This window comes from Lactuca virosa, chromosome 4 (genome assembly GCF_052849685.1).
Source record: "Lactuca virosa cultivar CGN04683 chromosome 4, Lactuca_virosa_CGN04683_v6, whole genome shotgun sequence".
In the NCBI taxonomy this organism is placed as follows: domain Eukaryota; kingdom Viridiplantae; phylum Streptophyta; class Magnoliopsida; order Asterales; family Asteraceae; genus Lactuca; species Lactuca virosa.
Window position 1 is genome coordinate 534,639,758 of NC_136429.1, and position 20,318 is coordinate 534,660,075.

General features: G+C 38.2%; 1 protein-coding gene and 1 long non-coding RNA gene across 2 annotated transcripts; one reads left to right on the top strand and one right to left on the bottom strand.

Annotated features, from left to right (window-relative positions):
- Nucleotides 1–12,535: 12,535 nt before the first annotated feature.
- Nucleotides 12,536–16,598, bottom strand: LOC145109583 (chloride channel protein CLC-a-like). The gene is made up of 5 exons (XM_079046778.1): nucleotides 16,316–16,598; nucleotides 16,032–16,232; nucleotides 14,768–14,945; nucleotides 12,970–14,631; nucleotides 12,536–12,896 (listed from the first exon to the last, which is right to left on the bottom strand). Exons 1-5 carry the CDS (start codon nucleotides 16,480–16,482, stop codon nucleotides 12,789–12,791), a joined length of 2,316 nt encoding a protein of 771 aa, XP_078902904.1. The 5' UTR covers nucleotides 16,483–16,598; the 3' UTR covers nucleotides 12,536–12,788.
- Nucleotides 16,599–16,812: 214 nt separating this feature from the next.
- On the top strand, nucleotides 16,813–18,877 carry LOC145109584 (uncharacterized). The gene is made up of 2 exons (XR_013709086.1): nucleotides 16,813–17,312; nucleotides 18,582–18,877. It is a non-coding gene; the product is annotated as an uncharacterized LOC145109584 (long non-coding RNA).
- The last annotated feature ends 1,441 nt before the right edge of the window (nucleotides 18,878–20,318 follow it).

A 20,318-nucleotide genomic window follows, 5' to 3' on the forward strand; every position in this document is an offset into this window, starting at 1 on the left:
CTTTTCAAAACACAAAGGATCAAATAGCAAATAATTTAAATTAAACAATTAATTTAATGATTATCTAAATTAGACCTAGTTAATTTTACTTGCAAGATAATTCAACAATTAATTCAAATAATCAAATATTATCAAATAAGGAATTTATTATTTAAACAATTGGTAATTATCTTTTGATTTGGTAACGATAATCATAAAACAGTAATAAAATTCAGATTTTATTAGTCAAAAACGATTTAGGTAATTATCCTTAAGCAAAACAGCAAGAAATCCCGAAAATCCCTCTGACAGACGCTCCGACTCGCCGGTTCCGCTTATGGACTCGTCGAGTTCATCCTACTCGTTGAGCCCACTATGGGACTCGCCGAGTCTGTCAGTCAGGGGGCAAAAAATTCGATTTTAAAGATTGAATGAAGACACAAAGCATCAATACAATAGAAAGCAATCAAGGCTCTGATACCACTGATGGGTTTAAGCCAAAAGAACATCCTATGTGCTCATGCAAACCCTAATGCTTGGATCTAGGTTTCTCTATTGTACATGCATTCATCCAAGTCTTGCAAACCCTAGATCTGGTAGGTATAATTCGAAAATAACATTACAAAACAGATCTAGATGATTACCTCTTCTTCAAAGCTTGAATCTTCTTGTCCTTAGAGCTTAGAGTCACAAATGTCACTCCTCTAATGGCTTACAAACACCACAAGCAAGAGGATGATCTTGGAGAGAGGTTGGAGGCTCTAGAATTCAGCTCTTGCACTCTAAGGAATAGGGTTAGCCGATTTCTGAAGCCTAAGGGGTCTATTTATACTTGTGTTGCTAGGGTTTTTTGGCAAAACCCTAATTGGATAGCTTAGGCCCTAAGCAGTCCAAAGAATCTTACAGAATAAGGCCATGGACGAAAATTAGATGGGCTCCCACTCTATTTTCGTCCACCCCTTAATCCCAAAGGATTCTCAGCCCAAATCAACTATCACACAATTGACAGTTCCAGTCCCCTTTATTTAATTAATCTCTTTTAGCCACAGAATTAATTCTTAATTAATTCTTGTCTAATATTAATTAAATTTATATGATTTCTCTTTTAATATATTATTCATATAACATATTAATAAATCATAATAACCTCTTTATTCATAAATCATCCTATCATGTTGCTTTGGTGAAGGCAACCCAAAAGGACCATGCACAACCGGGTCAAGTACTTACCAAATATAGTTACGGGCTTAGACACTAATCCAACACTTTATATCCACGGAAAGGTGGCGAAAAGCTCTACGCATCTATCAACTTATCCTCACCTCAAAATCTTCCGAACGAAAATCCAAAATTCATAAAGAGCTCGAACTGCCACTTTACCGATATGCCCCTTGGCTCCAATGCACCACCCAACTCCCGGATTACCTCCAATACATCGTTCGTACCTAAATGGGTCTAGATCTCTCTCTTTCAAAGGCCCTAAACCTTATGATAGCCCATCTTCAAGCCACAGTCCCGAATTAGGAACACGATTCGGAACAGGGCGTACAACTCTCCCCCACTTAACTTAGATTTCGTCCTCGAAATCACTCTTTACTAATACCCATATCCAAAAATACTGATCCGCGGAACGCAACCGACTTGTAACGTCCCAATAGAAATCATTCCTTACCATCCCCGGCAACCTGACATCCTGAGGGCACCTCATACCCATGACATCCGACGATTTCCGAAGGAGACTAAATCTGATAGAAATCTTTTCGTTCCAGAGAAGACGAATCCATAAACCCATGCAACACACAACCTTACTCTGCCTAAACCCGCAATCTGGAAACCTAAATTCGGTATGGCTCCCTTACAGACCACTCATAATAACCATCGTTAGTTCTCTTCCCAACACTACTAACGGACTATTCAACCCTGGAATCCTAAGGTTCCTACCCTAAAATAGAACCATGGATCATTTTCTGATGAACCCCCGAGCCTACGACTTACCGTCGGCCCACACTCGGTATCTTGGCCTACTGCATAGAGCAGGACCGCCTTAGCCCGATCAAGCACAACATGCCACCTAATAGACCATCCGAATAAGATGCCCACAAACTACCGACGATAATCTACCATGTCGCTCCTTGTCGTCCACCACATCCATAGAATACAGTCCCGCAAGCGATTACCACCAACAACATACCTACCACTACCGGCCAACCAGACAAAATCCTGATGATCCAAAGTATCGGAAACCCAACTTTCCCTCTTCCTGAAGCGAACCCCTTTGTGCTGACAGGATAATGCGTCCTTCATCTCCCAAAATTTCATAAAAAATCAATCCACTAATAAACATGAACACTCATGCCTGGCCCAATCAGCCTCGGGCTGGAATACCAGGCATGCCTACGATGGGTCCAGTCATCCCTAGGATGGAATACCCTCGTATCCCCACACATGCTTGGCCCAATCAACCCTCGGGATGGAATACCAAACATATCATGTCCAATCAATCATAGGGTCCGGTCATCGTCAGGATGGAATACCCTAGATTGGAATACCTCTATGAATATAACTCGGGTCTACTCATAACTTGAGATCCAAGGATCTATCCGTGCGCCTCATCCACCATCCTCTGATTCGTCACAATCGAGTGCAACTCCCCTGAATCTCAACAATACATCCATTTCGCACGCGCTCCTACAAGAGACATAACCAACGCAATCTCTATGCCCATAATCTCTTACTGGAATACCCTTACATGGTTCTCATCATAGGTCTGGATTGCCTCTAAGCCCACAGCATGAGTCTGGTATGCCCTCTCCGGGCCTCAGCTCATGAATGGAAACTATCGACATTGTTGTCATCACTTGGGGTTCCGAACTCCTGATCTTTTTTGTGGACTCTAGCCCCTGACTAACCCTAGGCCTCATGTCGATCGTCCACCCTCGCGGAAATTCGTGGTCTGTTCCTTGACCCGCGTATCTACCACATACGCTAAATAACTCGCACACCTGTGCTGGAAGTACTGCCGAGCCCTGGCAGCTAACAAAACCCTCAATCTGACAATCCAAAAACGCTTAGAGTCACGCACACCCTTGACCGAAAACTCGAAGTGAACTCAATTCATGACTAGAACTCCAACCTAATTCCCCAAATTCTGTTATCAACAATCGAGAAAACGTGATACACATGCTGGGGAGTTTTACCGAACTCCCAACTCACACAACCCTCAAACCAAACAGCCATTTAGGTTGTCTTCCTTCCTGACAACGATGCGAAACTTATCCCATTTCAATACCGCTCCTGATTTTGTATCCCGGGACGATTCTCCCCCCACTTAGATTCGACTATGTCTTCACAATACATGAAAATTGGAGAATTCCCAATCTTTCTTACTTTCCAACGATCGATCCGATAACAACCAACTCTTCTAACTAGCGTTCCATTACTATCCAATCCCAATTGATCACACACTTCTAAGAACCAAATGAACACTTCCTGAATCCCAGTGAAACCGACAGTCACTAATGCTTGAATGACCTCACATTCAAGTCCTGAAGACCAAAAGATAGATGCTCCAACTAGTACTTGGCGACGAGCTACTTCCCTTGGCACTTTAGTCCGTCAAGCACTAACGGTTGCTAAAACCACTGAATTCTGACAATGCTGAATAACCCTTATGTGGGACCCTATCCGCAGAACTCCCACATAATACCCCTTTTCCAAAGGTTTTCCAAACAAGTTTCCCCGCTCTCGGGCTCTAGGAATCATTCTCTTCAGGGTTCGCACCCTGACTCACTTACCAGCTCAAACGTCCACAGCTGAACTGCAGTAGCTAAAACAATCTCTGCCCTAAACCGGGCTACAGACTACTCCCAATACATAGTCTACAATCCCAAAAGCATAAAAGATTGTACCATCAATCCTGGTCGCCTGATACAAGAGATGCAAAGCGAATCGGATCTCACAAGGTACTTATACTACATCGACCCACCCACGCTCACCAGCGCCGACATACTGTCACCAACCATGGTATCCAACCATGATACCTTCCCTGACCAGCCCTTAAATCCCCCTGCAATAAATTCTCCTGACACTTCTAGTGACCTAACAACTCATGAAGCTCCGCGACACATAGACCAGACTAAACAGGCAACTAACCTGAATTTACTGCTTATCCATACTCAACAATATTCCAAGACAAATTAAATACTAATCACAGACGATTTGACCATAATATTATTAAAGAATGGGGTTTTCCAATTACATACCAGAGACTTCTTGCGGCTCGAATTTGACCTCCTGAGGAACGAGTACCGCTGGAATCTGAATTCCTTCTGTCCTCAACGCAGGACAGCTGGACCTGAAATGACCTGGTTGGTAACAGTGAAAGCATATCTGGTCCTTCTTGCAATCCCGTTGCACATCCCCTCTCTCCCCGCACTTGTAGCACCTGAATTTGTGACAAGCGAATCGGTGGGTTCCCCCACACTTGCCACACACCTCCTGACCCTCCTGACTTTGAGTACCCAGGTCAGCAGCCTCTAACCCTTCGTCCTCTGCTGAAAAGTCCCTCCTCCTCTTTCCTAGTTGTGACCCCACCACCGGCACTCCCCCATTAGTCATCTCGGTAGCAACATCTCTCACAGATTGCAACGCTGTAACTTGCTCCTCGAACTTGGCGATCACCCTGGCGGCGACCCGGTCCACGACACCGAACAATTCTTCTCGCAAAATCTGAGAAACCTCCATGGAAATCATCTCCCGTATCTGATCGACGGACAATACCGGCCTATCCTGGCCACTCGCTCCCGATCCTGATCCGGATCCCGCCTCAAATCGATTCGTCATCACCATACTGAACATATACCAGGAAAATATCAGATAATCTGCATAAACGACGGGGAACCTACTCCCGACCAAACCCTAGGGGCTGTGACTTCCTTGATACGCGTATGGGTCCTGTGCTTTCAGTATTACGGGCCCATACTACCTTCCACACCTACCCATATTTATCCCAAGTATCACCACAACACCCTCACAATATACATATATATAGCGAGCGCTCAATCCTCACTCCTAGAGGAATGCTAAATGTCTCATAACTGGCCTCTCGGCCTCTCACTACCCACCCATCCACCAACTGCTGCACGACCCTCCATTGGTGCCAGTTAACTATTGCATGAATACAATCACATACCGTACAGCTTAAACAATCTTAGACTAAAAGATTTAATCCCACAACGGTTGGACTCAGACAAGAGCTGCGCAGCAGAACCAAATCCCTTACCCTAAGATCATTTAACTCATGTAGCATGTGACTTGGAGTATTCACCCAATAGTTATTTCACACACGAAAGAGTCATACAACAATCAATGAGGTACTCTACATAAGATAAGGCATCAAAGATCAGGCAATTCTATCATACGGTTCCTGAGGATCCCTGTCTTATTACTAGCATGATGTTCTAACATATCACATATCAAATAACCGTATGGTATTTTGGGGTCTACTTACTGGCTCCGGCTGATCGTACACTTCGCATCCTCCTTTACTTATTTTGAAAACCATTTAAAATCATTTTGAAAATCTTTCCTTGATTTGAGACTGGATTCACACGAGTGTCCCTCCAATTCACTCAAACCAAGGCTCTGATACCAACTTGTAACACCCATAAAAATCGAGCCAATTTAAAATTTTTAAATCATTTAAAACCACTCAGTTATTACAATTTGTTTTTTTCAAAATAGTTTAAACATCAGAGTTCCCAGAAATCATATTCATCAATTGAGGAAGTGTACGGTCACACCTTCTCCTTCCCGCAGCCATCCGCTGAACCTGAAACAATAAACTGAAACTGTAAGCCCGAAAGCTTAGTGAGTTACCCCAAAATACCCATACCCACAACAATACACACATATAATCATAAACGTCACACTATGGGTCCAGTCAACCATCGGGTTGGAATACCCCAGGCCCTCAACAACCAGGTTGGAATGCCAACATACTATGGGTCAAATCATCCTCGGGATGGAATACCCCAGGCCCACAACCAACAGGTTGGAATGCCCACATACTATGAGTTCAGTCATCCTCGGGATGGAATACTCACGGCCCACAACCGACAGGTTGGAATGCCCAGGTTTATTGGCTTTCGCACAAAGCATATAAGCCTCGACCGCCAAACAAACATGTGCACATATAACAGATAACAGTCTATAGACAAACAAACTGATCTAACAGATCATAACAACATAACAACATCCTATCTACCAGGATACTGATCTAACGGATCATAGCAACATATAACATCCTATCTGCAAGGATACTGATCTAACGGATCATAACAACATATATCATCCTATCTACCAGGATACCGATCTAACAGATCATAACAACATATATCATCCTATCTACCAGGATACCGATCTAACATATCATAACAGCATATAACATATCAGGATAACAATCCGAAAAGGGTCGGCCTTGGTGCCTTAGACCCTTGAGTATAGTGAGGATAACTCACCTTGCACTGCTGAAGCCCTGCTGATACTTCTCTGGCTGATAACTGGCAATTCCACGAACTGCTACTCCTTCGGCTCCCCGAGCTATCAGTACCAAGACATCACTTAGTCCAAGCTCAGAAATCCTTCTTAGGGTAAAATGACCATTTCACCCCTGATCTAATTGGTCCATGCCTAAAAGCCCAAAACCATAAAGTCCAATAAAGTCCATCAATGGCCCAATTTTTTCCAAATTGGGCCCAAACCCTAACATGGACCTTTTCCTAAATCCCATTTACTTTCTGAACCAATGAATTTCCAATGGCCCAAAGGTCCAAGTCCATTGGGCCCAATCAAGACTTAACTGCATTAGGACCACTAAGGCCCAATTCATCATCCAAGGCCCATTAGGGAAAGCCTAGCAAGGCAAGCCCAACCAGAAGTCCATTACTCTCAAATCCTTAGCCCATTAAGAGCCCAAACAAAAATACAAGTCCAAAACCAAGCTAGCCCATCATCAAAGAGTCCAAGATTTGCACAGGGACTGCTCACGTCGTGAGCCCTTTATTCCCACATCGTGAGGTCGTGGTTTCTGTCCAGGAACTCCCTCGAATCCGTGCTCACGTCGTGAGGCTTCATTCCTCACGTCGTGAGTCCAGTTCTGGCCAAAAATGAGCATTAAGCTCCTAATCCATTAAGCCATAACATGGGACAGTCTAAAGGGTCTTCCTTGACCCCAAGGACCATAAAAATCGAATCTTTTTAGTCACATATGTCCAATACATGACTTAAATACTAGTTAGGTCAAAAGATGGGTATAAACACCAAGATTCAAACTTGAAGCTCATAACTTGCACCAAAATCCAGATCCAAGGGTTCTAGCATAGCAAATGACTCAATGGTCTATAAAGTTGCTAAATTTATGGACCCCATGCATGATACTTCAAGATCCCATGCAAAGAAGGTCACCATAACTTAGATCTAGCAACCTCAAATGAAAAAGGTAGGATCTTTATACCTTACTGGAGCTCAAAACTTCATCTAGTCCACAAAGATGAGCTTATCTTGTCAAAATGAGTAACCACAAGAGCTCCTTCTTCTTCTTCAAGGGAAACAAAACACCATTAGCACCAACAATGGCTCAAGGGCTTCAATGGAGGCTTAGATTAGGGTTTCCAGAGGTCTTGGAGGTAAAAGAGGCGGAGTAGAAGCAACCTTAATCATCCCATACCTTTAAATACTTGAAAATAAGGATTTTGGTGCATCAGATGCGTCTCACATCGTGAGCCCTTAATGCTCACGTCGTGAGCCTTAAATCAACTTGGTCAACAAGTCAACGATCACTCACGCGAACCACTCCAACTTCAAACGACCATAACTTCTTCGTTTCAACTCCATTTTTGACGTTCTTTATATCCACGGAAAGGTGGCAAAAATCTCTACGCATATATCAACTTATCCTCACCTCAAAACCTTCCGAACGAAAATCCAAAATTCATAAAGAGCTCGAACTGCCACTTTACCGATATGCCCCTTGGCTCCAATGCACCACCCAACTCCCTGATTACCTCCAATACATCGTCCGTACCTAAATGGGTCTAGATATCTCTCTTCCAAAGGCCCTAAACCTTATGATAGCCCATCTTCAAGCCACAGTCCCGAATTAGGAACACGATTCGGAACAGGGCGTTACAGACAGAGAGAATGATTATAATCCATGTCTCATGTCCATATGATATCTAGAATGGAGGAATATATATGATCCCTTATCTAATGGATGCATCATTGACTAGGTCAAAGTTTGACAGCGGCTTTTGAGAGCTATGATTGCTAGTCGGGTTTTGAAGTCGCACTTGCAGTTATAGTTATTAGACTTATCCAAGTGGGAGACTGTTGGATTAGGTGTCTAATCCCATAACTATAATTGGTATGTACTTGACCCGAGAGTAGCATGGTCCATTTTGGGTTGCCTTCACCAGAACAATTTGACAGGATGGATATTTGAGAAAGAGGTTATTTGTGATTTATTAATATATTATAAGTATAATATATTAATTGAGAAATCATATTATTTAATTAATATTGGTCAAGAATTAATTTGGAATTAATTTAGTGATCAAAAGAGATTAATTAAATTAAGGGGACTGATTAAGTAAATCAGTAATACATATAGTTTGGGCCAATGATCCATGATTGATTAGTGATGGACTAAGTTTATGTGAGAGTCCATGAAGTGTTAGTCCATAAGGCTTATCATATGGATTATTAGATTAAAGGCCCAAGGAATGAATTAGGGTTTACAAGTTGAAACCCTAGGAATTCCACATTATAAAAGTAACCCCTTAGCTCCAAATTTGACACCCTAAGGGTTCTAAGAGAACCCTACCTGATTTTGGTGTTTCTAGCCTCTCTCTCAAAGTCCTCCATTTGTTCATGGTGTTTGTGACTTGTTTGAGCATCACACTTGAGGTGTTAAGCTCTTGAAAGGCCAACAACTACAAGCTACAAATAAGAGGTATTCTTCTAACTAGTTTTATGATTCATGTACCAAATTTGTATGCTAGATAGGTGTCATGCTTTGGATAATTTTTTGTTGCATGTATAACTAGAGAAAACTTAGATCCAAAGAATTAGGGTTGTATGTGCACCATAGGAGTGTTATAGTAGTTAAAACCCAACAGTGGTATCAGAGCCATGGGTTGTTTTCTGTTATATAGATGCATTGTTTAATTGTTCAAAGTTGAAAAAAACTGAAAAATTTGTTGTTTGACTGCTGGACTCGACGAGTTGGTTCTCATGACCATGAACTCGACAAGTTGGATCATTAGATGGCAGATTTTTCAAGTGTTTGGCCTGTTTTGGATTTAGATAATTACCACAAAATGTTTTGGCTCATAAAATTCGATTTTACTGATATGGTAATGATTGTCCCCATCCAATAACATGATGATTGTCAAATTCTAAGATAATTACTTGATTTTGTGAAAAACTAATTATTTGTAGAATTTGAAATTATCTAGCCATATGAATTGAATTAGTTTAAATTAGTGAAAGATAAAATTATATGATTATTTTATTAGTTTAAATTTTGAACTAAATGGCTTTGAAGAGTTTCATAACTTGCCCTCAAGTTATGGAACTTGGAAAGTCTATTTTTATGACTAAAGAGAGTTATAAAACTTGCCATCAAGTTTTGGAACTCAAAAGTTTTTCTAAGGAGTTACAAAACTTGCCATCAAGTTTGGAATTCAAGAGTTTTTTTAATTAAGTTTTGGAATTTGAAAAGTTTAATTAAAAGGTTTTAATTTGAAATATTGAATTCTAAAACATCTAGTAATTGAAAGGTTTCAAAAGGGTGCAACTCTTGGGTTTATAACTTAAAAATTTATTAAATAGTTTTTAATTTTGAATTTTTATAACCTTGATGCGTTGAATAGTTCAATTACACCTTATGGACTTTATTAAATTGATTAAAGTGTTTAATTAAAAGAGAATTAATAAATCCATAAGCATATGGTTTAAAGTTAATTAAATTAAGATTATAATTTATTAATAGATTAAACCACCTAGTATTTTAAAAAGTGTAAAATACACCCTTATACTATATAAAATTAAAAGTTTAATATATTATGTATGTATAAGAAAAAGGTCAGTCTTACCGTTAGTAGGCCTCATTCACGAAGCTGGTCTAAAATGGGTGTTTAAGGAAGCGGCCTGTAAAATGACCGCCATTGGGTATCCACTCTTACCCACCGCACCCTTGACCAGTGGAGGGTCGTTAGCCGAACGGGTTTGACAGGACATTTAAATCCTCATTAAAAGTATCATGAAACATAAAGTAACTAAACACTTTATAAATTCCCAATCTTAGTTACTTAGGAAAAATGTGAATTTGATGCTAACCCATGAAATTGCACATTGCACTTTATTAGTCGTTAGTGGAGCGTGTGTGGTTAACCGGCACACTAGTATGGGACTAATGAAGGATGGAAATGGGTAAATCGTAGTTTGTCATAGATCAATGGAGCGTGTGTGGTTAACCGGCACATTGATTAGGTGATAAATGACTTCGAGAGTACCAAGCTAATTTTCCTTGTTATTCACACCTTGTTTGTGATCCTCGGTATCCCAGTCACAAACTTGAAGGGCATAATCGAGATTAAACATGTCATTGAAAAAGTTCAATGAATCTCAAAAAATCTAGGAATTTCAATTCATTTAAAACCTAATGCTCTTTTTCTTTTTTCATGGTGGAAATTGGTAAATCGTCATTTACCTACCTTCAAATATTTTACAATTGGATTACGGCATCTCTCTTCCGAATTGTAGAATATTGTATTGGGTCCTAGCCTTAATATTTCATTTTGGGTGTTATATTAAGGACTTAAATCAACTAACTTGAATTTCTCCCCTTATAGATGTCTAGGTCAGACAACTATGGTCTGCCTTATCCTGTTGGAAAAAGTTTTCCACATGAAGATGATATTCCACAATATCATACTTCACTTCCTACACCTCCTCCAATAATTCTCCCTGACCCACATGTTCGTCGACTTGAAAAGTTCAAGGTCACTCAAGCCCTATTGGCAAGCAAACATGAAGATGGAAGGTATGTGTGTGCACATGTCTTGGAGATGAAGTCACACATTGACAGGCTGGGAATGTTAGGAGTCGTTGTGTCAAGGAACGTGGCTGTTGACTTGGTTCTTCAATCACTTCCTAAGTCATATAGTGAGTCCATTAAAGATTACTATATGACAGACCGCGACGTGATCCTTATCGATCTTTCCTATTTGCTAATTGCTGCTGAATCTGAAATGATTTGGCGCACTGGTAAAGCAAATTTGATTGGAATCTACTTCCCAAACTTCCATGGACATTGGCAATGGAAACATTGGAAGTCCAGAAAAGTCTTTCCAATGGAAAGGGAAATACTAAGTTTGAGATTGTCCCTGTGTCATTCCAAAAGAATTTGTTTGCTTTTATTGCCAAGAGAAGGGGCATTGGATGCGAAGCTGCCGTATTTACCTGAAAGACCACAAGGATGGTGAAGTCAAAGTGTTTGACTGTGCTTCAGGTAAGTCCACTATCTAACTCTATTAAGTTCCTATTTATAGATTCTTAATACATGATGTGATAAGATTACATTTTGATGTTTTGTATGATCGAAGAAGAGAAAGGAAGCTTAAAGAAAGAGCAGGTTGAGTCTGATCGCGAAGAGATGGATTTCGATCGCATGATTCGATGATCAAAGTTTTGAGCGCTTGTGTGTGTTCATTTGTTTTGAAAATTAATTTTGTTTCCTAAATAGTCAAGAAGGAGGTTATGTGCTCATTTAGCTATACATAGATCATCAACTCTTTCTCTGCTTGTACACTCAACATGGTTGATAATGATATACATGACTGTAACTGAACCAATGTTTATTGACTATTTATCTGGATGGATCATAATCATTTCCAAATTGTTGTTGTATTAAACCTAAAAAGGTGGAGCATTGATCCAATAGGCCATCAGTGTTAAATATTTGGGGAGTTAAGTCTTTGTATGCAAGATTTCATTGCATTTCATAGAGTGGTCATGTATGTGGATTGAACCTAATGTTGCTCCAAAACTCCCCCCTCGATAAGCCAACAGTGTATGATGATAGAAATAAAACATAAACGGATGTAACAATTATGATTTCACCTTTGCTTTTATTTCAGCTGTGTCTCTTTGTTTTGAAGTTTTTATCTATACTTTTGCTTGTAATAGAGTGTTCAAAGACTCTCATTTTTAGGGTTACTGTTTTTCTTTCTTTTTTTTTCCTTTAGGCTGATGGTAGTGTTTCATCTCTTATCTTTGCAGCCTCTCTTCTAACCATATGATACTGTGTAACTTTTGGGAAAATAGTTTTCTTATACCATTTATTATGTAATTTGAAATAAACAAAGGTAAATAAGAGAATCCCTTTAGATGATTGAACTACCAATTCATAGTCATTTCATTCCTATTCTGCTCAATCATGATTCAGGAATAAAGGTTTTGAGCATTCAACCTTATGATAAAAACAAGCAAGACAAATACAAGAGAATGAATTTATTTATCTCAGAAAAATTGTTTGCCAAAATACATGACTTCCTAATTGCTAAGAATAACTTATTTGATGTGTAACTGACTGAACAATGCAATATTTAAATACTAGTATGTAGTCATCTTACATGGTTGTGGCATCTTGTTTAAATTTGGTAAAAGAATTCAAAATTGGCAATAGAAAGTAGTAATTTGAGGCATTCACAAATCACAATGCCTTTTTCCTTGTTTGTGGAGAAATTTTAACGCCCCTTTTTACTTGTGTGAGATTTTTCAAGATGAGGAAATGCACTCAAAATGTTGTGTGCTCTCAAGTCCTGCCTGGTCAAGATTCCAACCACTGGTGGCACCTGCATAACATCAGGTCAGTAAGCAATTTATATTATTATTATTATTATTATTTCAAAAATAAAAATAACTTACCCCATGGCCATGGTACTTTGGTAAAACAAGCATGTGGCGAAGCCCCACTTGCCTGAATTGCACTAAAGCCTTTGCAACAGACATGGTTTCAACAACCGTATAAGGGGTAGAATTGGTAAGTGGATGCAAATCCACATACATTTCCATTTCTTCTTTTGTAACTGCCACCTCCTCTATCGTCCCCCACCTCTCCGCCACATCAACCCAAGTGAACTTTTCTCTCACTTCCCACTCCTCTGTTCTCCTTCTCTCTTGTAAAAACCATTTCTTTTTCAACACCAGTAAAAGATGAGCTCTCAAAACAAGCCCATGCACTTCACTCACCTGTCCCACACTGTCCACAACAGCAAAGCCATTGTGGGTGGTGTTCCTCAAAACATCCACAATCCGACCCACCGTTTCAATCCCTGATAACGTGACAACTGGCGGCTTAACATCCGCCAGCTCACCAACTGTTATATTTCTCATCCATGGCTCCGGGTGGGCTTCCAAGAAAGGCAGCCCTTTAAGCTCTAGTATGATCTCGTATATACTCGGGTTGAAACAGTCTCCAACACTTTTGGAAATTAGAAGGACAAGCATTGTTATCGGAAGCAAAAGAAGATTGTTTGTCAGCTCAAGAAATATGACACACAGGGAAACAGTCATCCGCATGGATCCCGCCATTAAAGAAGCCGCACCCAAAACAGCATAAAGGCCTTGGTCAATGGATGCGTAGGGCCCCATCGCCATGCCAAGTAAGCGCCCGTAAGCGGACCCCATGAGTATAATCGGTAGGAAAAGTCCAGATGGAACTGCAATCCCGAACGTGAAGAGTCCCAATATGCAATAAAGTATAAAGAAAATGACTAAGGAGAAGACACGGTATTCACTGGGAGTGTTGGTGGAGAAAATGTTGCGTACAGCATCATCGTTTGTTGTAAGGAGGAGAGTCGCCAGGTCATTGTAGTGTCCTTTTGGACAGTTAAACTGCTTGAAGTTCCCCATTCTTCCTGTAGACGGACACTCGGAATCTACTAGAGATGGATCGCATGGCGTACAGCTGGCAAGAAACGGGAGTCCATATAAGCATGCTGACGTGAACAATGATACTGCCAGACTCAATGAAATCTTGGCTAATTTCCCTTTGGCATTGATGAGATTGTAGAGACGAAGGACCTTGTGAAGAAGGTAGTTGTAAAGGCTACCTAAAACTCCACCAATGATTCCAATTACAGTTACAGGGATGAGATCAGCTACATGGTACCTCACCGGAACACCGCCGACATCAAACATAATCAACCCACCTTGTCCAAAAAGCCCACATGCTCCATCTTTACAATACTCCATGAAAGCTCTGAGCACCACCACCACAACTGCTGTACTGAAGAAGGTTCTCCAGAGAAGAGCGCTTCTCCACCATGTGGCCACTTCCTCAAGTGCAAACAGGACACCTCCTACTGGGGCCCGGAAAGCAGCACATACACCTGAGGATGCGCCACAGGTGATTATATCTCGGCGATCACGGTCGTTGTTGAAGTAACGAATCCATCGCCATTTGATCCGGTAGTCATCGGGCCCACCTTGACCTAGTAGTGAAGCAATGCAGGCACCAATGTGAACCAGTGGCCCTTCTTTCCCTAAATCCAGACCTGCAGCCACAGCTCCTATACTTCCAACGATCTGTAATTACAATTTTCATGAATATGATTTTCTTTTAAATTTATAAAAAGATAGCAAGAGTATAAAAAAGAGAAGAAAATCCCCCAACAGAAACACAAGTATTATTATTGTTGTGAAAAACAAAAAGTATACGCACCTTAACAAACATGGTGGTGGCACCATACATATTGGGAGTATCCACCCCGTTTAGGTAAGCTTTGATTTCAGGAATGCCAGGACCCGCTGCAGTAGGTGCGAAAAACACACATAGAACTGTTGCGACTAGTGTTAATAGGAAATTAACACCGGTCATGTACAAGAACCCCATCATGTACCTGATCATAAGTCATAATAATAATAATAATAATAAGAGTAAATTACTGAAATCGTCCCTATGGTTTGATCAAAATTACATTTTTGGTCCATAACTTTTATTTTGCATTTGGACTGTCCGTGTGATATGATTTTTTTGCGATTTTAATCTCTTTTAGTAGCAAAAAGACTATTATACCTTTTATTATTCTTTTTAGCTTTTCTTTTTATTATTTTGATTTTATTAAATAAAATATTATATGATAATATAAATTATTCGGCCTCCTCGCTACTCTCTACCGTCGGAGCTACTGCCGGAGTTAGTGACTCGCCGTTACATAAAAGCTTCGACTCCCAATCTCCTTCATTCTATTCTAAAACCCATTCATCCCTTACCCATTTAGTCCTCTCCCGTTAAACTTAAAATCCAAGCCCTGTATTTCCTTGTCTTCATCATCACCGGCGGCATCACATGGACAGTCAAAGCCCAAGCCCTAAATCGCCACCTCCATCGTCTGAGAGTCAATCGGCAATCCCATCTCTGAAGAGTCAATATCCGCCATGAAAGAGTCAAAGTCCAAATGTTTCTCGTTTCTGTAAATCCGGCTACTTCATCAGGCTCTTGCCGTGATTAAACACACTCTTCCCATACACAAACAATTTATGGATTTCAGGTTTGATTTCATCTGAAGAGTCAATTTTGATTTTAGGTTTGATTTCAGGATTTGTGTTTGAAGACGATTTATAGATTTATGGACCCATCTTCTTCCTGGGATTGTTTGAGAATTTTTTGGGATTGTTCTTATGGTTTAGATTTATAGAAACGAAAAACGAAAATCGATGAACAATTGGATTTATAGAAAACGAAAATTCTTTCTGGGATTGTTTGAGATTTTTTTGGGAATTTTCTTCCAGCAGTTTTACTTCGACCCATCTGTCAGGGACCAGAATCGCAATAAAATCATACCATAAGGAGGTCCGAGTGCAAAATAAAAGTTATGGACGAAACGCGTGCTTTTAACGAAATCATAGGACGATTTTAGTAATTTACTCTAATAATAATACTAATAAGCAATGTGGAAATGAATTTATTAAGTATTTGAAAATACCTTTTATTGTCTATGTATTGAACTACAGCAAGTAGTTTGTATCCTGCAATGTTTTCAACTGCAAGATTGATGAGAGTGGCTATGAGACCGGTTAGTAGCCCGACTAGGAAAGCCAATAACCATTTAAGGAATATATACTGTAACACTTGCGCTTGCGATCTGCTTCTCCAATCGTGCTTGAACAGATCATTCTCATTGATCCTGCAAAAAAATTTATTTTCATTAATAAAAAAAAAAAAAAAAACTCTAGTTTCATGAAGTGAAAATCTGTAATGATAACTTACTCATAATCCAAGCTTTCGATATAGGAAACTTTGGCTCCAACAAGGGCTAGTGGACTTGAAGAAAGGGTTAGATTTCTCTTGAGGAGTGGCTGATGGAGTGAATTGCTCTCCATGTCTCTTTCTTGTTGATTTGTGGTCTCTGCCATTTGCTCTGAATCTTTCTCCATTTTATCAGTTAGATGAGATGCAGTTGCAGAGAGCTCACAGGTTTGATTCTGGCAGAGTACTGCTCTTCTCTCTCTCTCTCTCTCTCTCTCTCTCTCTCTCTCTCTCTCTCTGTTTGGTATTTATAGTTTGATTGAGATTCAATTATTTATCATGTGTTGTTGTGTTTCATGGGGATTTCGTGATGCACCATTCTTTTTATAAGATTTGGATAAGAGCAAGGAAGGAGTAGGAGGTTGTGACATTTACCAGTGTAACTATAAAATAAAAAACTAAGGGTCCATATCAGATGTGCTAGTTGATAATGATTTGTGTTAGGATTTTGTTAATATATGAAGCAAAAGTGAGACCTTTATTTAAGTGCTCACAAAATCTAAAATATTAAGACCACTTCTAGGATACTCCACTACAAGTGGAAGCACCAGCCAAAATGCCAAATCATATAGCATGAAATGTAATGTGTGAACTTATTCGATAAAGTTAGCCGGCCTTTACTTATTTTAAGATTGAAAAATAACAACCATTTATTCCTAAAGTCATGGAACAGTTGCTATTAATATATATATATATATATATAGAGAGAGAGAGAGAGGTCTGATGAAAAAGAAAAACATCTATAATTAAAATGAGGTCATGAGAATAATAATATAGGAGTGTTTGGGGTGGAAAATGTACATAACATGGAAAAGGGGTCAAATACATATAGTTATGGAATTAACAAGTAAAGAAATGGTTAGTGATTAATAATCAATCCAATCATCTTTGAACAATTGTTTAAGAAATGAAATTGGAGATCTGAAATCGGATGGCTGGAAGAAAAATGGCTCTTGGGGTAAGTGGAAGGGCAGTGAGTGAGTTTGTCCAGGTGTGCATCAATTATCGTTTTCGATTAGCTGCATGTTCAATCAAGACAGATCGGACGCTTAAACATGTGTATTGTTGTTGGTCCACGTGGCCTACACAAGTAGGCCAACCCGTTTTTGTTATTAATTTCCCATGAGAATCACAACCATTGCACCTTTAGTATTTTTGTTTTTTTGGACCACAACCATCTAGGCCTTCCCATTCATATATAATTATTACACAATCATAACATAAAAAAAGTTTATAGATCTAGATTGTTGTTATTATTATTATTTATTACAAATGGTATTATTATTATTGTTGTTACTATTATTAATATTACAAATTGATAGATTTGTTATTATTATTATTATGTAACAATTGTGATAATGAAGCATTTTCCTTGACGATTGCTTTATAGAAGAAACTATGGTGTTTATATAAATATTATATAATATATATTCTTGTGGATCATGCTATGTTATTCTATATTTGACTATTAGATCTGGGCATGTAAGCGAGATATGTTATATTATAATTTACAAGCCTTTTCAGACAACTGGTTTGAAGCGATAAGGATTTAGGAAAAGGAAAACAGACCCCCGAAGACTAAGGATCTCAAACAGAAATATTAGTATAATTTATACGATAAATCATGTATCCTAATTTCCCACCGCCTTGTATTCTTTATGTTTTTTTTTTTTTTTTTTTTTTTTTAAAAAAGCATTCGATTCATTAAATAACATATTTTAGAGATGATGGTGTCAGAATATGATGAGCATATGCTCATTCTCATTGGAAACTTGTATGTAGGTTTATACAAAAACCAAGTGTGTTTTTTTTATGTTTTATTCTTTATGTTATATCGTAACATTAAAATTTTATTCTTTTATCATTAATCTATACAAGTCTTTTTCATATGTGAAATTGAATTAGCGGTCTCTCGTATTGATTGGTTTTTTAAATGTTATACTATGACTCAGGCCCCGTTTGATACGCATCTTTCCAGGTCCAAACAGATCTTTCTGGCTAAATGGACCGGAAAGACTGTTTGATTTGCACAAAAGAAGGGGTCTTTCCCGATAAGATATGTCTTTCCCAGAAAGCCCCAAAATCATATCTTTCTGGCTGAATGGGCTGGAAAGACAATTATACACCAAACCCCGCCTCTTTCTTTCTTTATTGGATTATTAATTTTTTTAAATAACTTTTTTTAATTATATTTTTTATTGAATTATTATTTTTTTTCATCATTCAGCACAGTCAATCAGATGTACAATCAAACAGCATGGTTTCTTTCCCAGTCAGAAAACTTTCCCAGACAGCACTTTACCAGACAACATTTTCCCAGACAGAAACTATCAAACGGGACCTCAATGTTTTTAATTATATGAAGAAATTATATTTCTAATTTTACAAAATAGATATGCATGGGTAGATAGATGTTAAGGATTATTTGCAAAATGTTCAGGAACATTTTATGGGTGTGATTAAGTTATAAATGTCCAACAATATCCATCTATTGACGATATATATTGTGTATCGTAAATGTAATGTGTTGATTGAATATGGTTGGTTGTCTGTCATGCCCATGTTCATTTGATTGTGTTTATGTGAGTTCATGTAGTCTCAGGATAAAAAAAAAATGGTCGGCCATATGACAACTGCAACAATGGATGTGGAGACATGTGTTATTTTTAAATATTAATGTATACAAGTTTTTTTTTTTTTTTTTTTTTTTTTTTTTTTTTTTTTTTTAGAATATGATTGTTAGCATCCGACTTATTATTTCCAGTTTCCAAATGAATGAAATGTCTAATGAAACTCATAATGTGGCTTTCACTGTCATAAAGGTTAACATAGAATAAAGAAAATAATATAAAAAGTGGCTAAAGACAGGTGTATGTTCTATTGTTTGTCTTATTATTGGGAATCTATAATTAAAATACAAAGTTACAACTATAATAATAGATAATTATTATAGGTTTGTTAATCATTCTACATAATTAACATATAAAAGTTACATAATTATTATAGGTTTCTTAATCATCCTACGTAGCTTTGGATAAACGTTCATTGCAAGTGGTTGATATTGGTCTATGCACAAACATATAATACAATAATATTTTTATTATAATCATCAATAATAATTTTATAATTGAGTTGACATGTCCATAAGTATCATCTCCGGTACACGGCAACAATGAAGATTTTTCTTATTTTTTATTCGTCCAAATCTTTTGCTAAAAATGTTTAAAAACAACCCATCTAAATGAGATTTTATTTAGTTTATTTATAAAATGATGATGCATGATATTAGTCGTTTAATATGTACTTCAAATGTTATCAACGTAAAAAATGATTAAAAAATAAGTAAATAGATGATTTGTATATGTTAATTGATAGTGCGTTAATAATCAAAACAAGGAAAATAGGCACGTTTCTTAATCAAACTACGCATGTTTGGGTACACACTTATTGCAAGTGGCAGATAGATTGGACAATAACGATATTTTAGGTGTATCAGATTTAAACTATGGATTTATTGTATGAAATTTCATATTTCAACCATTAGGGTTTTATCACAAATGCCAATTCCTTTTAGTTTTAGACTCATGGTTCATATTTCAACCATTAGGTTTTTTAGGTTTTTATCACAAAGGCCAATTTCTTTTAGTTTTAGACTCATGGTTACCCAATCTTCAGGTTTTATCACTGTAAATAATTTTTCACTCAAACAATCATTGTGGTTTGGTTTTGTTTGTATTGATTTTGGTCACAAACATTTTTATCTTTTTAAATTGAGTGTAATATTATAACATATTAGTGTGTCAATCATTGCGGTTTGGTTTGGTTTGTATTGATTTTGGTCATAAATATTTTCATCTTTTTAAATTGTGTGTAATATTATAACATATTAGTGTGTCAGTACCACACCCCACACCCTATCTTCACTCCTACCATTTCCATTTCCGATTTTCTTCCCCTTCCACAG

What these genes read in the sequence shown, in the direction of transcription:
- LOC145109583 (XM_079046778.1), bottom strand. Translation starts at nt 16,482, where the DNA reads ATGGAGAAAGATTCAGAGCAAATGGCAGAGACCACAAATCAACAAGAA. An exon ending in ATCGAAAGCTTGGATTATGA is followed by an intron (nt 16,233 to 16,315) that starts GTAAGTTATCAT and finishes ATTTTTTTGCAG; the next exon opens with GATCAATGAGAATGATCTGT. An exon ending in CAATACATAGACAATAAAAG is followed by an intron (nt 14,946 to 16,031) that starts GTATTTTCAAAT and finishes ACTTATGATCAG; the next exon opens with GTACATGATGGGGTTCTTGT.